Below are 20,032 nucleotides of genomic sequence, written 5' to 3' on the forward strand. Positions count from 1 at the left end.
TGAATTTCTATATTCTTAAAGAAAAATATTCCTTTAAGCTAAATTACAACCTAAGACTTTTCTATAAGAAAATAAATCCAGTAACTGGAAATGTAAAAAGTCGTTTTAGTGCAAGATTAAGAAAAAAAAATAGGAATGCCTATTTCTGTAAATTTAAAAAACAAAACCCAAAGCATATGTGCTTGTAATTGTCTCAGAAATTCAGACCAACATGACAAAAGGAGCAAAGAAAGTGGTACTTGGTAGGGCAGGGGTCGGCAACCTCTGGCATGGAGCTCGCCAAGGTAAGCACCCTGTCAGGCTGGGCCAGTTTGTTTACCTGCCGTGCCGGCAGGTTTGGCCGATCGCGGTTCCCACTGGCCGCAGTTTGCCGTCCCAGGCCAATGGGGGCTACGGGAAGTGGCGTGGGCGAGGGATATGATGGCTGTGGCTTCCCGCCACCCCCATTGGTCTGGGATGGCGAACCACAGCCAGTGGGAGCCACGATTGGCCGAACCTGCTGACACGGCAGGTAAACAAACTGGCCCAGCCCGCCACGGTGCTGACCCTGGCGAGCTGCATGCCAGAGGTTACCAACCCGTGGTAGGGATTTCATACATTGTTGAGTACATCTCCATTAGCTACTCCCTTTGGCAGCAAACAAATGTCATGTTAAGGACTCCATCTTGTCCATCAAATAGCCCAGGAATTAATATGGTATAAAGATACAGCCAGACAGATATATATATAGGATAGGCAGTATTCTAACACATGGCATGTCTTGCCAGATAGCTTATAACAACCATCTACTGAATTTATGTAAGAATATGGGAATCAAGTATTAACAACGGAACTTTATGCTAGCAGAAACAGTGACATTCTATGGTTAACAAGCAAACCCTTGTTGATGTGCACCTTTTTCTGCTTGTTCAATGATTTGCCTCACTGCCTTCTTTAAACTGTTTGCCCGCAGCATTAACTGTTCTCTTGGTTTGAAGATTTTCTGAGTAGAAGACTTTGCAATGTTCTCTGTTAACTGTTCCTTGCTTTCAGACAAGGATTCTTCACTTGAAAACTCCTCAACTTCTTCCTCTACAATGGGGGGAGTGAGCCGTGGTAGGATGGGAGTAGCCTGAGCTTCGGTGTGAAGAGCCTGAAGCAATAGGTCTAGCTTCTCATTTAATTCTGAACACTAACAAAGTTACAAATACAAACAAAAAGAAAAAAAATCACTTGAGTGTCAATTCAAAAGTTAACTACTAGATTGTCTAAAGTCTAAGATGGGGTAATAATTTGTCTGGTGCAGGATATTTTTTGTATTCTTCATTAAACACTACTTGAATAGTTTTATATTTTGTTTAAGCATACAGGGAAGAAAAAATATCAGAGACTGAAATACAAAGGCATCATTGTACAATAACACAGTCAACAGAACAAATATTCTTTTTTCTGCAATGTAATTATTTTCTCTCAAACCAGACTCTTAATTTCCTTACCCATTCTAGATCACAGGTCTGTGATTTCAGCCTGGCCCACTATATGTACTATTGTCCCCCTCCTCCAGCTGGTTACTTTTTCTTCACAATCCCATTGTTTTATTGCAATTAACTGTATCCCTTTCAGAGAGAAGTCAATTCCAACAGCAGTATATTTCTGTCAATGTCTGTGGTTGTAGCTATGCATTTTACTCACTTTCCTAATATATGCCTAGGACAGCAGTTCTCAAATGGTGGGTCAGGACCCCATAGTGGGTCACAACCCCGTTTTAATGGGGTCACCAAAGCTGTCTTAGACTTGCTGGGGGCCAGGGCCAAAGCCCGAGCCCCACCGCCCAGGGCTAAAGCTGAAGCCCAAGGCTCATGTTACAGCCCCCCTGTCTGGAGCTGAAGCCCTTGGGCTTTGGCCTCCCTGCCCAGGACAGTGGAGCTTGGGTTTGGGCTTTGCCCCCGCTCCCCACCCCCCAGGGCAGCGGGGCTCTGGTAGGCTCAGGCTTCAGTTCCCCATCCTGGGGTCTTGTAGTAATGTTTGTTGTCAGAAGGGGTCATGGTGCAATTAAGTTTGAGAACTCCTCGGTTAGGATATATACTATTAACTGAAAAGTAATTTTCAATTGATAAGCTTTTCAACCACATCAAGTGTCCATTATTTAGCCTCACCAAAAGAAGGCTGAGGAGAGATATGATTGCTGTTTATAAATACATCAGAAGGATAAATACCAGGAAGGGAGAAGAATTATTTAAGTTAAGCACCAATGTGGCCACAAGAACAAATGGATGTAAATTGGCCATCAACAAGTTTAGACGTGAAATTAGACAAAAGTTTCTAAACATCGGAGGAGTGAAGTTCTGGAAGAGCATTTCAAGGGCTGCAGTGGGGGCAAGAAACCTAACTGGCTTCAAGACTGAGCTTGGTAAGTTTATGGAGCGGATGGTATGTTGGGACTGCCTACAACGGCATGTAGCTGATCTGTGACAGGTAGCAGTGAATATCTCTAATGGTGGTGATGGGACACTAGATGGGTAGGTCTCTGAGGCTACGTCTTCACTACCCGCTATATCGGCGGGTAGCAATTGATTTCTCGGGGATCGATATATCGCATCTCATCTAGACGCGATATATTGATCCCCGAATGAGCTCCTGGCGACTTCGGAACTCCACCAGTGTGAATGGCGGTAGCGGAGTCGATGGGGGGAGCAGCGGACATCAATCCCGCGCCGTGAGGACGGTAGGTAACTTGATCTAAGATACTTCGACTTCAACTATGCTATTCACGTAGCTGAAGTTGCATATCTTAGATCGATTTTCCCTCTAGTGTAGACCAGCCCTGAGTTAGCACAGATAATTCTTTCCCAGGTGTCTGGCTGGTGGGTCTTGCCCACATGCTCAGGGTCTAACTGATTGTTATATTTGGGATTGGGAAGGAATCTTCTCCTGGGTCAGACTGGCAGAGAACATGCAGCGTGGAGCCTGGGTCACTTGCATGTTTAAAATAGTGCAAATGGTAGATTCTCTGTAACTTGGAGTCTTTAAATCGTGATTTGAGGATTTCAGTAACTCAGCCAGAGATTAGGGGTGTATTACATGAGAGGATACATGAGATTCTGTGGCCTGCAATGTGCAGGAGTTCAAACTAGATGTTCTTGTCGGTCCCTTCTGACCTTAAAGTCTATGAGTCTTGTTTTTATTTTGTGGAATGGGAAGGACAAAAAGTTCATCTTTAGTAAATTTAATAGATTGTTTTCTAGTGTAAAGTTGGTCCTTTTAATGGAAAGAAAAACAACTTATAGCTCATTGAGAAAAGGGTCAGGTCTCCTGAACTACTTTTGAATTAGAATATCCAGTCCCCCAAATTAATTTAATTTTCATTAAATTGTAAAAACCTAATAGTAGCTGGAAAAAAAACATGTTAACAAAAGTTCTTACCTTAATGGCCATGGTATCAGCCTCCTCTGCATTTTCCATTGTTTTTTCATAGGTCTTCCCTATTTTGGACACGAAGTCCTTTACAGTTTCACATAATATCCTTTGGATAAAAAAAGGGAGTCAAATAAAAAGAAATGAACTGGATATATCAATTAATATTTGATTATTGGATGTATCTTTTAATTACTAACATATTTTTGGTTTTCTTATTGCAATTCCACCAAACGCAAAGAGAACTCCTATGCCTCTTTGCACGAGAACATTAAGAAAAACTTATAGCCAAAGTTTTAAAATCATACACTTCACATGTGGAAGTGGATGACCATTAAAATTATAGCCATTAATCTACAGTGTATATACAACTGTAGACCATTCTGGTTGTAAAGGGGACACCATGAAATAATTTTTAAAAGTAGATTTTATATTTTTCTTTTTAAGTATCCAGTGCCTTGTGGTGCACATTGGTTCCCTACCCCTTCCTTCCGTTTTCCCTTTTATTTCTAACTTAGATTACATTAATGTAGTCATTTTTATTTATTGCTTTGTTTGCATACCTTTTATTATCAGTATCATCAACCATACCAACAGAGTTGATAACAACTTGTTCTCCCTATACCGACTTAGGCCAATCTGCAAATCATTCCAAGTGGGCAGACCCTTGCACTCATGCAGACTTCAGTGAGACTCTACATGGGTACAGAAGTCTGTACCGGGGCAGCATTCACCTCTCGAGAGTGACCCCTGTCGGTGGTTCTCAGGTGGTTTTCCAGCAACTCAGCCCTCTGGCTGAGTCACGCACACTGTGTATGTGTATCATAACAGACTCCTTTTGGGGTATACAGTCCACAAGGGGCCTGTCTCAGCACCCCTTGGCTGGTGTCTCTCCAGCCCTCCCTGGGCTCAGTCTTTAAGTAATCTGGCCCTGGTATGGGTCCATACTCCCAGAGCTTCCTTTCTGGAGACACTACCTTCCTGTGGCCCTCCCCAGGCTCAGCCCTTACTCAGTCCCAGATGACAACCAGGAGCTCCTTTGTTGCTCCCCCGGTCCCTGCCCACATTGAGCTCTCTGTGGTCCTGCTGCTCTTTCAGACAGACAGGAACACAGTCCTCTCTTCTCCAGCTCCAGCCAACAACTGACTGCTGCTCTCTTCTGCAGCTCCTTTTATATGGCCCTGCTGGGCCCTAATTGGCTTCTTCCCTGCAACCACTCTAGGCTGCTTGGAGGACTTCTTTTCTGCTCCTTCCTAGCCTGGGCCTAATCCACCCCATCACAGGGTCCATTTACAGAGTTCTCAATGCAGGATCGAGACCTTTGAGACACATGCTATCCTGAGATAAATCTGTTCAAATGACAATGATGACAGTGACCTTTCATTAGTGTAAATGACAGCAAAATTTGGCCTTTCTTGCCTACTCTGAACATGCAGAATAAATTTATGTGTTGGGCTTGCATGAACACTTACTATTGTTAATTGTGTGTAGTTTCAATTTGCAATGAATAAATGGTGGATCTTAAAAAGAGAAAACAATTAAAATCCAGAGTTCTGATCATCTGGCACAGATAAATATTAACGGTGCAGTACGTAGACCATCCTGATACGAACTGCACTGTAATAACCTGCTTTCTTAGATGGAAAAAAACTGTAATAACAGATGCATACAATCTTGGCTCTATTGTCAGTCATTTGGCCGCTGCCAAAATGAAAGGCCCCTTTTAATTTGAGAGAGTCAATAAGCAAGTGGACAAGGGGGATCCAGTGGATATTGTGTATTTAGATTTTCAGAAAGCCTTTGACAAGACCCCTCATCAAAGCCTCTTGAGCAAAGTAAGCTGTCATGGGATAAAAGGGAAGGTTCTCTCATGGATTGGTAACTGGTTAAAAGATAGGAAACAAAGGGTAGGAATAAATGATCAGTTTTCAGAATGGAGAGAGGTAAACAGTGGTGTCCCACATGGGTCTGTACTGGGTCCAGTCCTATTCAACATATTCAGAAATGATCTGGAAGAAGGTGTAAACAGGAAGGTGGCAAAATTTGCAGATAATACAAAACTACTCCAGAAAGTTAAGTCTCAGGCAGACTGCAAAGAGCTAGAAAAGGATCTCTCAAAACTGGGTGATTGGGTAACAAAATGGAAGATGAAATTCAGTGTTGATAAATACAACGTAATGCACATCGGAAAACATAAACATATAAAATGATGGGGTCTAAATTATCTGATACCACTCAATAAAGAGATCTTGGAACCATTGTGGATAGTTCTCTGAAAACATCCACTCAATATGCAGCGGCAATCAAAAAAGCAAACAGAATGTTGGTAATCATTAAGAAAGGTATAGATAATAAAACAAACAATATAATAGTGTCTCTATATAAATCTATGGTAAGCCCACATCTTGAATACTGCAGGCAGATGTGGTTGCCCCATCTCAAAAAAGATATATTGGAACTGGAAAAGGTTCAGAAAAGAGCAACAAAAATTATTAGGGATATGGAACAATCTCCATATGAGGAGAGATTAATAAGACTAGGACTTTTCATCTTAGAAAAGTGATGACTAAGGGGGGATATGCTAGAGGTCTATAAAATCATGACTGGTATGGAGAAAGTAAATAAGGAAGTGTTATTTACTCCTTCTCATAACACAAGAACTAGGGGTCACCAAATGAAATTAATAGGCAGCAGGTTTAAAACAAACAAAAGGAAGTATTTTTTCACACAACATACAGTTGACCTGTGGAACTCAGCAAGGTAAAATGGAACACTATGATTTCATATGGGATTCATGGTTTCTAGGGAGATGAGCCCTCATATATAGAGGTGTTCAAATTGGGAATCAAAATTCTGTGGCTTGAGCCCACATTTAATTATTCCATATAGCTGCAGACTCCTACTTCCACACTGGTTATGTGTGTGCGTCTAATAGACTGGATGTGAACAAAAAGAACCCCTTTAAGTAAACCAGATCTCTTATATGCAGAGTAAAAATATGGTTTACATTTTAACTCAGTATACTAATGTCTTAAGTAACTAAGTGATTTTTGCATTACATGATCTTTAAGATTTTTGTGTGATTGATATGTTTAAATTACATTAACACATACAATACAACATAATTATAGAAAGAAACCAACTGTACTTTATAACATGTAAATCAGGATACTGTTAGGCCAAATTAGCTGACCAAGAGTTAGAAGGAATTTGAGTTTACTAGAAAGGTTATAATGTTCATATATGTAGATGGAACACTGGGATTTATCCCACACGCTATATATCAAAATCATCAACTCACTTGGCAGATGATATGACAACTGAATGTTGATCAGAATTGAGGATTTTTGTGAGATGAGCAGCAACTGAATCCTCATAAGCAGATATCTGAAAATGCAGCAAAAATGAGTCTTCATATTCCACCCGTGTTAGCATTTAACACAAAGCGGTAATTATCATCCCAGATAAGTGGGATTACTTTCAACGTATTAGATCTACACTTAGAGCAGAAAGGTCAGATGCCTCCCCTTAACTGCAATTTAATATTCAAAATCAGTGACTGTGAGATGTTGAATTAAGAATTCTATCTTTTCTGGATAAAAAATGAGTAATAGCTATTTCTGTGCTAAAAATCCAGTTAAAGGTTTCTTTGAAGTTATCACCCTCCATAGCCAACAATATCATCCTATTTTTTCAGACGACGGTCTGAACAGATTTCAAATCTGTAATAGTCAGAAACTTTTTTCCAGAAAAAAGTGAAAGATACCCTGCAACTAAATCAATGGGTTGGGAATAAATCATAGTTTTAGGGCCAGCTTCTGAAATCCTTATTAATACTGAATAGTACCTCATGCCACAAGCTGTCCCACTGAAGTGAATAGGGTGAGCAGTGGAGTATGGGCTACTAAACTGGTATAATACTATCAAAGCCTAGCCCTTAGTGAATAAACCATTCGTGACAAGATTCTGCTTGGCCTTTATGTAGATGCATGCAGGGAAGAGCACAGAGATGTCCCCTGCCCCGGCTTGCACAGTCTGTGTAAGGATCACACAGACCTGCACACCCTATGCTCAGGGAGGGTGTAGGGAGGCATCATGGGCCAGGACCATGTCCATAGATTTCACCCTTCACCAGCACGTAGGAACAGCAAGCTATACCTTAATAGCATCTGATTTTTCTCTGAGCACCAGAGAACCATTCTGCCTCTTGACACTCTCTCTAGGGTGGTGCAGCTCCATGCTGTCCCTAATGGTGGGCAGTCCATATCAGGTATGGATCTAGCCCTTAGTTTAAAATCTAAATTCTGTTTCAAAATGACTATGTGTTCTTGAGATTTAAAGATTAGTGACTTGGGTTTCCATTCATGACATGGAATAAGCAGAAATATAATTTCTTCTTTTCCTTTATCCACCCACTTTAGCTCCAGAGCTCTGATATGAAAGCACCTTTAGTTTTAAAGAGAAAATAAATAAAATGTAGCATAGAAGAACGAACACTGATGTCTGAGCTCCCAATAGGTCTCAAATGAAATGGTTATGGTGACAATGAGTGTGTGTGTCAATATCTACCATTTTAAACCAATGCTGCAATTTGGTACAACACAATGTAAGATTAGTCTATTCGTCTCTACTATTTCAAAGACTTAAAATTCAGTTTAACCCAAACTAAACCATACAGAAAATATTAATATGCAGGGAGGTGGGGTGGGGTGGAGGCAGTTCAAGGTGCCCAAAAGAAAACGATCCTTTATAATTCAAGATAATTACAGTTAGCAAAATGGCCTATGGTATCTATTCTCTAAATACTAAGATTACAAGTATTCTACAACTAGTTTCTTTAGCTTTAATTGGAAATAAATTTAACAATTTTGTAGAAAGATATAATGGAACATTCCATACATTTTCTTTTTCTTAACTGTAGAAGATGATGTACTTGAAGGCACTGACGGTTCTACAAAATGGTAGAATACATAATCTCTGCAGTGCATTACTGACATATATCCACTGGGGACAGAGTTGTGTGGTAAAGGACCATAGGTGTGGGAAATACAGGTGCTTCGCTCCTGGCCCCTGGCTGCTGTCAGCCTCATGCCCAGGGTCCCCTGGCTTCTGCCAGCCCTGCATATAGGGCTCTGCTTCCATCCCCAGCCTTGGCCCCCTTACTCCTGTCCATGTGCCCCCCTTCCAGAGCCATGACCTTGCTCCTGGCCCCAGCTTTGAAGGGTGGGGGGAAGAGGTAAAAAGTTTGGGGACCACTGGCTTTCAGCACCCCCACTGTAAAAACTGTTACAGCACCACTGCAAAGGACAGTAGAATTTCTGCTGCTGGGACCCCAGCCCCTCTGAATCTCAGTTATCTAATGAACTCCCAGCATTTAACAACTCCTGACTATCCAAATAGGTTTGGTAATGTTTGAATGGTTAAATTAATCAGGGACCTACTAATTAATTTCTGCTTCTCAAGTATTCTTAAGTTAAGATTGATAGCTACATGAAATCTTACAGGAGGGTGATATTTTTCCATTTCCAGACATAATTACATTTTTATGCCACATGAATTTAATCACAACACTTCATTCCACCCCCAGATTGATGCTACAATGGCAGCGAGGTAGGCAGCTAGTTTGAAAGCTGTATTAGGATATTCCACCAATCCAGCCATTATTTGGAGATGTCTGAATGGACAAAAAGGGGACAGAAGAACATGAAGTCCTGTAAGGCACATTCATCGGGTCCAAAATGACTTTATTCTTGTCAAGAAAGCAAATTCCTTCCCAAAAAGACCTCTCATTTCATTTTCCCCAAATTCAAGATATACTAGTAAATGTTTTTACAAGAAAATTCTTGCATTGTTGGTATGAGTTCTTTCTGATCACTCTGATGAGGACCACTCACCTCACTCTTTTTTGGAAAAATAATATGAAATATTTTAACCAAGAAATGGAAACCTTATTATATTATATACTTATGACATGAACTAGATGTGACTTAAAGAGCAATTCAAGTGACTTATTTCTTGTACCACTTCTCAGGTCTTGGCTACACTGGCGCTTTACAGCGCTGCAACTTTCTCGCTCAGGGGTGTGAAAAAACACACCCCTGAGCGCAGCAAGTTACAGTGCTGCAAAGCGCCAGTGTGAGCGCGGCTCCCAGCGCTGTAAGTTAATCCCCACGATGAGGTGGAGTACCTGCAGTGCTGGGAGAGCTCTCTCCCAGCGCTGGTGCTGCGACCACATTTGCACTTCAAAGCGCTGCCGCGGGAGCGCTCCCGCGGCAGCGCTGTATGGCTGCAAGTGTAGCCATACCCTCAGAACTGTTTTTGTTATCTTTTCAGTGCTGTCACTCAAACACCTAAATGTATGCAAAATAAAGCCTCACCTGACATTCCTCAGATTCCTCTTCTGAAGTAACTGGAAGAATAGAAGGCTTTGATGGTAATTTCAGTTCATATGACATTATACTCCATCTGAAGGAAATAGAAGCAGCAGCTTTTGAAGTTTTCCAAATTATCAGATTCTTCTAACATCCACAAAACAAACACTTCCACTTGTCAACGGAAAGAAAATTCAGTGACCAATTACTAAATAATCACACACATAAGGGGTCTTTCCTGGGGTTTTCGGCCTCAAAAAGGATTTCACCCTGAGTATGCCAAACAACAAAAACTCTTATTAGAAAGTTAGTGGAAGCTGTGAATTTGGTAATATGTACATACATACACACTCGTGTGCAAAACACATAAACACACCAATAAACAATAGGGTATGATGCCTTCATTAGATTGTTAGCACAGCCAATTTGTTTTTTAAATTCAAAGATCTTCCTTTGCTACGTAAATGAACACAGCTGCCATGCAGTTTTCATGCAAAACTAGAAAGAGGGAGAATAGCTGCTTTTGGACCAAGAAAGTCTTAACAAAACTGAGAAAATGAACTCAACTGGTGATGGGGTTTGTTAATGTGCTACCTTTTAAGCTGTTTAAACAACAAAAACAACAACAAATTCAACCTCTGAGAAAGAGTTTTAGACCATTAGAAACCCGGGCAGGCATTTCTGAAATTTGTCACAAATACACATACACACATACTTATATTTTTACCTGTCCAGCATTTTAGTGCTGGCTCGTTCTAACTTTTCCAAAATCTGAGGAAGTTGTGTGTCATCGTCACATGACCCTCCCCAACCAAGGACACGGGCAAGATCATTTCCAGTACCAAGGGGAAGCACTCCCAGCTGACACTGGAATACAGCAAAAGAACACATCTTTTATTGCAAATAAAAGAACTGGAAGCATGAACTAACGTAGGAGTGGGCAAACTTTTTGGCCTGAGGGCCACATCTGGGTGGGGAAATTGCATGCAGGGCCACAAATGTAGGGCTGGGGAAGGGGGTTGGGGTACAATGTGCAGGAAGGGGCTCAGGGCAAGGGGTTGGGGCAGAGGAGGGGTGTGGGATGTATGAGGGGGCTCAGGGAAAGGTGTTCGGGTGCAGGGGGTGCACAGTGTGGGAAGGGGCTCAGGGCAGTGGTGCAGGAGGGGTGCAGAGAGCGGGAGGGGGCTCAGGGCAAGGAGTTGGGATGCAGGAGGGGTGCGAGGTACAGCAGGGGGCTCAGGGCAGGGGGTTGAGGTGCAAGAGGTGTGTGGGGTGCGGCAAGGGGTGGAGTGCAGGCAGGGAGCTCGGAGCAGGGAGTTGCAGTGCAGGGTGCAGGCTTACCTGGAGGACTCTGGGGTGACAGTGGCCTGTCCCTATCCCCGCGCCGCTCTGCCTGTATGTGGCCTCTAGGGGAAGGGGAGCAGAGGGCTCTGCGCACTGCCCTTGCCTGTGGGTACCTCCCCTGATGCTCCCATTGGCCACGGTTCCCGGTTCCCAGAGCGGAGGTGAGCCTGCGACGCCACGGGGGTGGCAATCCCGCGGGCCAGATCCAAATCCCTGAGGGGCTGGATCCGGTCCATGGGCCATAGTTTTCCCACCCCTGAACTAACACAAATGTTTACCCTTTCAAGAAGCAAATGTTAATTATATAGCTGATTACTAATTCAAACCTGTAGGTCAAATCTTATGGTCCTTATTCAGTTCAAATTTCCCAGTGACTTCAGTGGGAGTGTTAATTAAGTAAGGACTACAGGATTTGGCCCTCTACCTACCTACCTACCTACCTACCTGTGGGAAAATGTAAAAAAAAAAGTAAGTACATACACTTGCCTGTTTGTGCAAGCTGAGTTTATCAATTTCTGACAAAACCCAACCAACGCTTCCATCTCCACCACATACAAGAATCCGGAAATTGTCAAACTTCTGAAATAACCGCAAACTGAAAGGAAAATGCAACTGGTTAGAATGCATGCCCATTCATGGATATTCAATGAAAATGCTTGTATTTACAGTACATAGGTGCCTGCTTTTGCTTTTGTGGTAATAGGGATGTAGATAAGTCCAACTACTACACCATATGTAACTTACACTTTTATCTGTTACAATATATTCTACCTACCCTATTTTCTGGGAAATAACAAGCAGAATTTTAATGAAAAATTTCCCTTTATGATCTCATGCGCAGTTTTCAGTTTTTTAAAAATGTGAGGTTTGTCAGAATACTGAACCAAACCATAGAGTCCATGCTCTGAGAATGCCAATCAAAGTCAGATGTTTGAGGCACCATGGCAGTCACTGTGAATTTTACACCAGTAAAGGTTAAGCAATGACTGCAGTGTGGGGTCCAGAATGTGGATGGGGTGGACAGTCCAGTCCCCTGCCAACTTGTGACTTTTCTAAACCAAAGGAAAATTAATCACTATACATGAGATGGCGGTCATGGGAATCAGGCGAACAGAGCAAATATATTTCATACTGGATCTTCAAACAATGTCTTGTTTCTACTCATAGACTTTACCTGCCCCCAGTTCCTTCAGTTCTTCAAATTCTGCCAAGATACACAATACAATATTCTCCTTAGGTGATAAAGAAAAGGAGGACAGAGGAGACAGAGAACAAACAGAGAGGTGAGACTAAGAAGAAAGGAAAAGGAGACATGAAGAAATAGAGATCAAAGAGGAGAAGAGAGCAGGAATGGGAAAACTAAGAGAAAATAAGAGGAGAAATACTAAAAAAAATACTGATTCTTTAAATGATAAAAATACGGCTGTGTATTTTTATGTATATTATTTTCCAGAACATGTATCACCTTAGCATTATTTCTAAAAGAAGCACATAATGTGAATGTCAGATTTTTTAAGTGTTTATGACATTTCTAATGAAAATATTGAATCTTGTATAGGCAGATGTATATTCAAAACAAGGCACAATATTACTCATCTCAAACAGTGTTTGGAAGCACAAAGCTGATGCCAAAATGATATTTGCCACCCCAGGAACAGAAATCATTCTCTAGAAGTACACTGCACAGAGAATACGATTTTGCCTTTCAAATAGCTGAAAACAGGAAGTTATCAGCACCATCTGATAGATGAGGTTATACAGACCCCAGTTTTGGAACCGCTGCCAAAGTCAATCACCTCCCAACTTTACTGTGTCAAGTATTTAAACCAAGGTGCTTTTGAGATACAACTTTACAAAAAACCCAGACTTTTAAAAAAATAAAGATACATTTTTCAAACTTTCATATCTCAAAAATGGCTTATCCAATTCAATTGAAGCTTCCTCTCTTTTTCCTCCGGCAAGAGCCTGCATGTGAAATATTAGGTGGAAAGGATGTTTTTTAACTTAAGTCTGGATCTAAATTAGGGTTATGCAGGAGAGTGAGTTACAGATATAGACATAAATATAGATACATGCATTTTTTTATTTGGGGGCATTTTAAAATTTTTATCATACAAACATAGCTCTGCGCGTAAGTGCTGGAACTAGGGGTTCTAGAAGTCTTGAAGTGGTTTCTATTATATAAAGGGTTTACAGTTCCGTTCAATGGTTCTCAGCACTCCCACTACAAAAACTGTTGCAGCACCTCTGGTTCCGCATCTTTACAAATGTAAAATCAATATATTCACTTGGTGTTACCTGACATGAATAGCATATTTAATCACAAAGCAATATTTGCATTTGTGACCTAAACTGTAACCAGCAGCGTATTATCGGCTAGGCCAACAAGGCATAGGCCTAGGGCGGCAAATTTGCAGGGGGGCTCATGACTCCTCCCCAACTCTGCCCCTTTCCCAAATCCCAGGCCCGCCTCCTCCTCCAGGCGCGCTGCACTTCCCTCCTTCCACCTCCCTCGTAGGCTTGCCGCATGAAAGCGCTGGGAGGGAGGGAGAAGTGGATAGCAGCACTCAGAGGAGGCAGAGCAGAGGTGAGCTGGGACCTGCGGGCGCGGGAAGTAACCCGGGGAGGCCAGGAACCGCTCCTTGCCCCAGCTCACCTCCACTCCACCGCTGCCATCCCCCGAACATGCCACAACGCCCCTTCTATCCCTTCTCTCCTAGACTTGCCGCGCGAAAGCGCTTGGAGGAGTCACAGCAGAGGTGAGCTGGGGCCCGCGGATGTGAGGAGTGACTCTTGGGGGGGGGAGAAGGGAGGGAACCACTTCCTGCCCCAGCTCACTTCCACTCCACCACTGCCATCTCCTGAGTGCGCCACAATTCCCCTTCTCCTCCGTCCCCGCAAGGCTTAACACAGGGGAGCAGAGGTGAGCTGGAGGGGGCAATTTTTTGAGGGCCTAGGGGCGCCAAAGTTGTTAATCCGCCACTGACTGTAACCTGAATGTAGGTCTCCAGTGGTGAAAAGCTAATGTCCTTAACCAACCACATGATTTCCTGTAGTATTTTCGAAGTGCCATTTGTGTCCAAAATTCTAAGGGCAAGTCTACACTACAGTGCTACATCGGGGCAGCTGCACTGATGCTGCAGTAGCATGTCTGGTGAAGATGCGTTATGCCAATGAGAGTGCGTTCTCCTGTCAGTATAATTACTACACTGCAGCAAGAAGCAGAAACTATGTTGCAAGAGAGCATCCCCTGCTGACATAGCGCTGGTGTAAACAATGCGAAACTTGTGTTGCTCATGGGGGGGCTTTTTCACACCCTGGAGTGACGTAAGTTAGAGCAACTTCACCAGTAGTGTAGACCTGCCCTAAAGCTTTGTTAGAATAATATTCTAAAGCTATTTTAAGACATTACAGAAATATTTACATATACATATTTCTGTATATAGATATTCACAATGAGCTACCAATCATAGATGCACTATATGTTCAAAATATACACAAAAAAAAGAACACATTTCTTTCAGCTGTGTATAATGCCCTGATTCAGGAAAGCACTTAATCATGTGCTTAATTGCCTTCCTAAATTAGGGCCTCACTAGGTATGTCTACATAGCTTGTGGCAGATCAGCCCCCTCCCTGGGCTTCAGAGCCCAAGCTCCAGCCCCAGCCACAACTTCAAAGTGCTGTCTACACAGATATTTTTAGAGCACTAGCACGAGCTCCACAAGCCCCACTGCTGCAGGCTGTATAGACGTAACTGTAGAGATCACAGCCTGGAGCTAGCCAAAAGTCCATGAAAAATATGAATGCATTTTTAATTTCAAGTGAATCTTTTTTTAAAATAAATAAAATCCTACACATCCTCAGAACTGATAATGAAGTTATAGGTGACTGGTGTTTTAAATTACGGATGTTAATAGGAAAGCAAATATCAGAGATTTGTAAAAAATACTATAATTAGGGGACAACTGAGTCACCTTTGTACTCAATTCCCTTTGAAAAGGCTTGCTCAAGATTGCAAAGTTCGTTACCCTAAATGAGGTCCTCCATTCATTAAATCAAACACCTGAGCTGGATTTAGCGACTGTTTGAATCGACGAAGAAACTTTACTCCCTGATTGTCTCCACTCTTTGAGTTAACAAAAACTAAAAGAGGACTGGCACAGGATGGCGGGCATGTGGCTTTCCAAAATCCTGTGAACAAAGTTAGAAAGAATGAAATAAATAAGATCTTTATATATGAACACATTCAAGAGAAATCACGAGAAAGGAAAGGAAAATGGATGAAAGGACAAAAAGGATGCAATCATATGATGCATAATGCAAAAACTGAACTGAGTATTAGCCTCAAGGAGAATAGCACTGTTATATTAAAACTACTTCAAAATTTACTACTTTGCTTTTTGTCTCCCAAATTTTTATCTGAAATGTTGTCTAAATTTAGCAAAACACAAAAGAAAATAGCTTTATTTTCCACAGCAAAAAGGTGGGTTGATGAAATGTTTCAATTTTTTCCAGCCTACATCACCATAACATCAAACACATTTTCCTGATATAAACCATATTTTTTTCTGATTTGTTGTTTTTAAAAGCTTCTATCGAGTTGCACCACACTGCAGTAATGTTGAGTTGAGTCCTCCAATCTACAAAAGTTCCCATTCCCACCAAATTTAAGAAGCCCCATACATTTCCACTAAATGTTATATTGTTAAATTATGCCCAACTGAGACTTTGCATGAAAACTTCTATTTCAGACTGAATTTATACAGCTGAGTTATAATGGAAGGACTGAACAACACACTCTTATGGTCTGAGCCAAAGCTTACTGAAGTCTTCGCAAGACTTTCAATTGTCTTCAACGGGCTTTGGGTCAGGACTTTAGCAAACAGTGCTAATGGACAGTGTGGTCATGAAAATCACAGTCATTGAGGGCCCAATGGGAGTTATGGATGCTCAACACCACTTTGAATCAGGCCATATGTGACCAGGTTTTGACTCTTATTTCAGGCAAGAATAAAGTAATTATCTCTTTCTAATTGTCTAAAAACAAATCTGAAAACTAAAACTCTAATCAGATCTGATGAATTAGAAAAAATTGACTTTGAAAATGTAAGAAGTTTAATATAATTCCACTTTCTATTAATGCATAATTTAAAGCAATATTTTTTACTAATAAGCAATCTAACTGCACTAATAATGAAAGCAATCTTCTTAGCATGAATAATAAATAGAAGCAATTTCACTGCTTCAGCCAAAGACATTAGACAGTAAGTTCAAACAGTCAGTGAACATCTCCAGTATTCACAGTCATTTATATCAATCCCATACAAAAAAAAAAAAGTGCCTAACTTATAAGTATGGTAGTTGGGTTGTATATGCCACCAACACAAACTATAAAAAAAAATGAAATAGAACAGTTTAGTTTCTCAGCACTCCATTCAACAATTCATCTTCCCAACCTCAACTTCACCTTCTTTCCTACACCTACAGTCAAGCTCATCTCCATCCTGAACAACCAATGAGCACATTTCAATTTTCACTATCTTTAACAGTGATCTGTTCATGTTTCAATGACTCACATAGTGTTTCTAATTAAAACACAATTTTGATAGAAAATGGAAATGATATTTTTTTTATCCTCAAAAACATCAGAAGAGAGTGCATCTGAGGAGTTCAGTAAATTAATCTTTGCGTAACACAAAACAGTGATTTGGAGTTAAAGAACTCATTCTTTGTGTTTTCCGAAAGTGGCCCATGTTAGAATGCATGTGTGTGAAGTTCTCAAGGACTCTGGTTGTTTAGCTGGCGGAGCCCAGAGAAACTTGAGGAGAACAGAAAAATTTTAAAAGGAAGCATTTAAAAATATTTCCTCTGCAAGCTACTACGTACTTTTCTAAAATATAATTACATGGCAAATTCAATTACCATCTGAAGAATTATTGTGCCAAATTCAGAGACTAAATTTATCTGTGAAGAAGAGGGATTTTAGCCCTGCTTCAAGCAGAAATCTCAGTGAAACCATAACTATAGAATACCTACTAATGGCCCTGTTATACTACGTACCATCAGAATCTATGCTGTTGAGTGCTGTTGGAGGTATGATGGATACCTTACATTGTCCAAGCGGACATTTTCGAGGATACAGATCTTTACAGGCAGTGTGAACCTGAGGAAAAACAAAGTTAAATAAATAATTGTTTCCTAACATTTAATCTGATTTTAGGGTAAAATTGGAATAGATACAGTAGCTAGATATTATTCAGAGATGGGGTTAATATATAACAGACTATATTGCAGTATATTCAAACATATACAAACATTAAACCATAGATTGTTTAGCTATCTATTACTAAACAAAATATTCTGAATGCACTATGATCCTTAAAAATTCTGCAGATTTCCCACTTCTAGGAAAAGCACCGAATTACAGGATGCTAACAAAAGACAAAGGCATCAAGGGAAGAAATGCAATTATATACTGATGAGAAGACAGTGATGGAATGATGGAGAATGTAAATCTATACCACATGAAAAATAGTACAGAAGATAGGAACAAGGGTAACAAAGTCTCAGCAGTTATATATTTCAGAATAGATTAGGACAATTAGATTTATATTTATTAGAAGATACTAGGAAGCCAAAATGAAAGCCATACATATAATTATAAGGGGCACAGAATATGCCACCAACTATTCAAGCAGATTACCTACTCAAAACACAAGGGGCCTCTAGAGTACAGGATGAAGTATGAAGGGCCTGATCCGAAGCCCACTGAGGTAAAAGCAAAAAGTCTCCCCTTGATTTCAGTGAGCTTTGGACCATGACCTCAGAGAGTTAGGAGAAATGCAAAGGATAAATGATACATAGCAAGGACTATTAAAGAAAGACCTGTATTTGTGGACCTATTAAAAACAACAGACAAGTGGGACAGACATTCTAGATTACGAATGTTTCAGATCCGTTCAACTCACTCTCTGCGAGCTGCCTGGTCCCCTTCCCTTCCCAAAGGTTAAGTAATGAAAAATAAGAATAATGGGTAAATAATCATCCTGGCAGAATCCAAGACATTTTTACAAGTCATACGGTACCTACCATAGCTTTACACCAAAGGCACTTCCAATCTTGGAGGCGTAAAACGCTGCCACAGGTCTTGTCGCAGACAGCACATTTGGCACTGACAGGCAAATTACCCTCCAACCATTGGTGAGGCATAGCTATCTGTGAGGAAGTTGTTATACAATTAAATGCCATGGCAAGGAAATTTGCCATTAAAACTACAAAAAGATCAGTAATTCAGTGTCCTCCTGAAACTTTCCTCTGATTTTCTCTTTGCACCAATATCTAGATACGTAAATTTCTGTATGCATGCATATTTTTGGCAATCTAGCAATAATCTTCTAGATAAGAGTTTCATGCCAGTGGCTGTAAAATTAACTCATCTACTTTGACACAACTCAGACAAAGAGTGTTGTTACATTTTCTACTTTTAATTTTAACTCTTACATGTATCAGTAGAACTACTATGTTAATGAATTCCAAACAGATCTTCTGGGGAACTGGTGTCAGTTACAAGTAGACAAAGCATGCTGAGAAAAAAGTATATCAACAAGACTAACACCTTCTTCGCTCAAGTTTGAAGTAGGAGAGAAAGGGGCTTCTCACAGCAATTCTCAAAGCTCAGAGGATCCATCCATACTTCCGCCAGAATTCTGTAACATGGAATTCTTCCTTCTAGAGCCCAATGATGGTAAATGTGTCTCCTGAAGAACCCCTGAATTAAGCTTTTAATATAGTATCTATAGCAATACAGCCAACTACCATTAACTTTAATGGGTCATCTGACAACATTTCTATACTGGCCAATTAAATAAAATAAAATACCCACCAAACAATTAATTGTTGTGAAGTACTGAAAGCCTGAATAATACTTACACCATCTTCATCCTCAATGATATCTTTCCCAATGGAGGCTAACGTAGTCCACTTGCAATTATTTGTTGCCCTGACGGCACACCTTTTATGTGCTTTAAATTTACACACTAGAAGAAAGACACAAATGTACTTTATATTAGCTACTCCCTGATTGCAGTCTCTGTAAAGCATTACATCAACAGTTGCATTTTCAGAAATTCAGTCAAATGCAAATCACTCTATAAAACAGAGGAGTACATGTTCACTTACTGTTTCAGACAAAACACAAACCAATTAAAACAAAGAAAATTCAGAGTTCAAACTCACTCTACCTTTTACTTGCTGAACTGCGTCTAGGGATTACATACTGCTGTTTACTGGCTGCAAGATTACTCACTATTCTGTATTCCCTGAAATTCTTTAAGATCTACAGACATTAAAGCATGGAATGGCAGTCTTAAGTCTTCTTGCTCTTGTCAATTATTCATATGTAAACTTTAGATATTTTAATGACTTTTTAAAAAATGCAATTCTTTTATACTGTAGCTTTTAAAAATATCTTCCATTGACATTACAAAAGAGACAGCATAAATTTCTTGCTCGATATATTTTGAATGCAACCTTCATTACAGTTATCCATGGCTTTGTCACCTTGAAACTGAATGACTGCAATTGGAATACTCTGCATGGGATTATATTTGGAGACCATTTGGAAACTTTAGCAGATGCAAGATGCAATAGTCAGTTTGCTTAGTTATCCATGGAAGGAGCCTATTATATCTGTCCTCTGAGATTCACATGGGCTCCCAATTAATTTCCAGGTGCAATTTAATGTACTTATTTCGACTTATAAAAATGTAATTGTTTGGGTGTTGGCTACCTGAGAAACGGTCTCCTCTTTGTGTGACATAGCAGCAGCTGAAATCACCTGAGGCATTTGAGTACCTAGAGTTCTGGTTTAAATGTGAAGGAAATGCTTGCCGGGCATTTACATAGAAGAAATTTTATACTGG

At 40.6% G+C, this 20,032-nt stretch overlaps 1 protein-coding gene across 3 annotated transcripts in view; it reads right to left on the reverse strand.

Annotated features, from left to right (window-relative positions):
• DGKH (diacylglycerol kinase eta) overlaps positions 1 to 20,032 on the reverse strand; it is a 135,991-nt gene that overhangs the window by 64,721 nt on the left and 51,238 nt on the right. For all 3 annotated transcript variants that reach the window (XM_030565839.1, XM_030565832.1, XM_030565822.1), the window contains 10 exons: positions 19,041 to 19,147; positions 18,201 to 18,326; positions 17,172 to 17,274; positions 15,140 to 15,302; positions 11,589 to 11,703; positions 10,492 to 10,631; positions 9,771 to 9,858; positions 6,695 to 6,780; positions 3,403 to 3,502; positions 895 to 1,171 (listed from right to left, as the gene is read on the reverse strand). In XM_030565839.1, the coding sequence (XP_030421699.1) occupies positions 895 to 1,171; positions 3,403 to 3,502; positions 6,695 to 6,780; positions 9,771 to 9,858; positions 10,492 to 10,631; positions 11,589 to 11,703; positions 15,140 to 15,302; positions 17,172 to 17,274; positions 18,201 to 18,326; positions 19,041 to 19,147 (1,305 nt within the window). The remainder of the gene's footprint in view (positions 1 to 894; positions 1,172 to 3,402; positions 3,503 to 6,694; positions 6,781 to 9,770; positions 9,859 to 10,491; positions 10,632 to 11,588; positions 11,704 to 15,139; positions 15,303 to 17,171; positions 17,275 to 18,200; positions 18,327 to 19,040; positions 19,148 to 20,032) is intronic.

The sequence above is a fragment of the Gopherus evgoodei genome, chromosome 1 (assembly GCF_007399415.2).
Source record: "Gopherus evgoodei ecotype Sinaloan lineage chromosome 1, rGopEvg1_v1.p, whole genome shotgun sequence".
Classification (NCBI taxonomy): domain Eukaryota; kingdom Metazoa; phylum Chordata; order Testudines; family Testudinidae; genus Gopherus; species Gopherus evgoodei.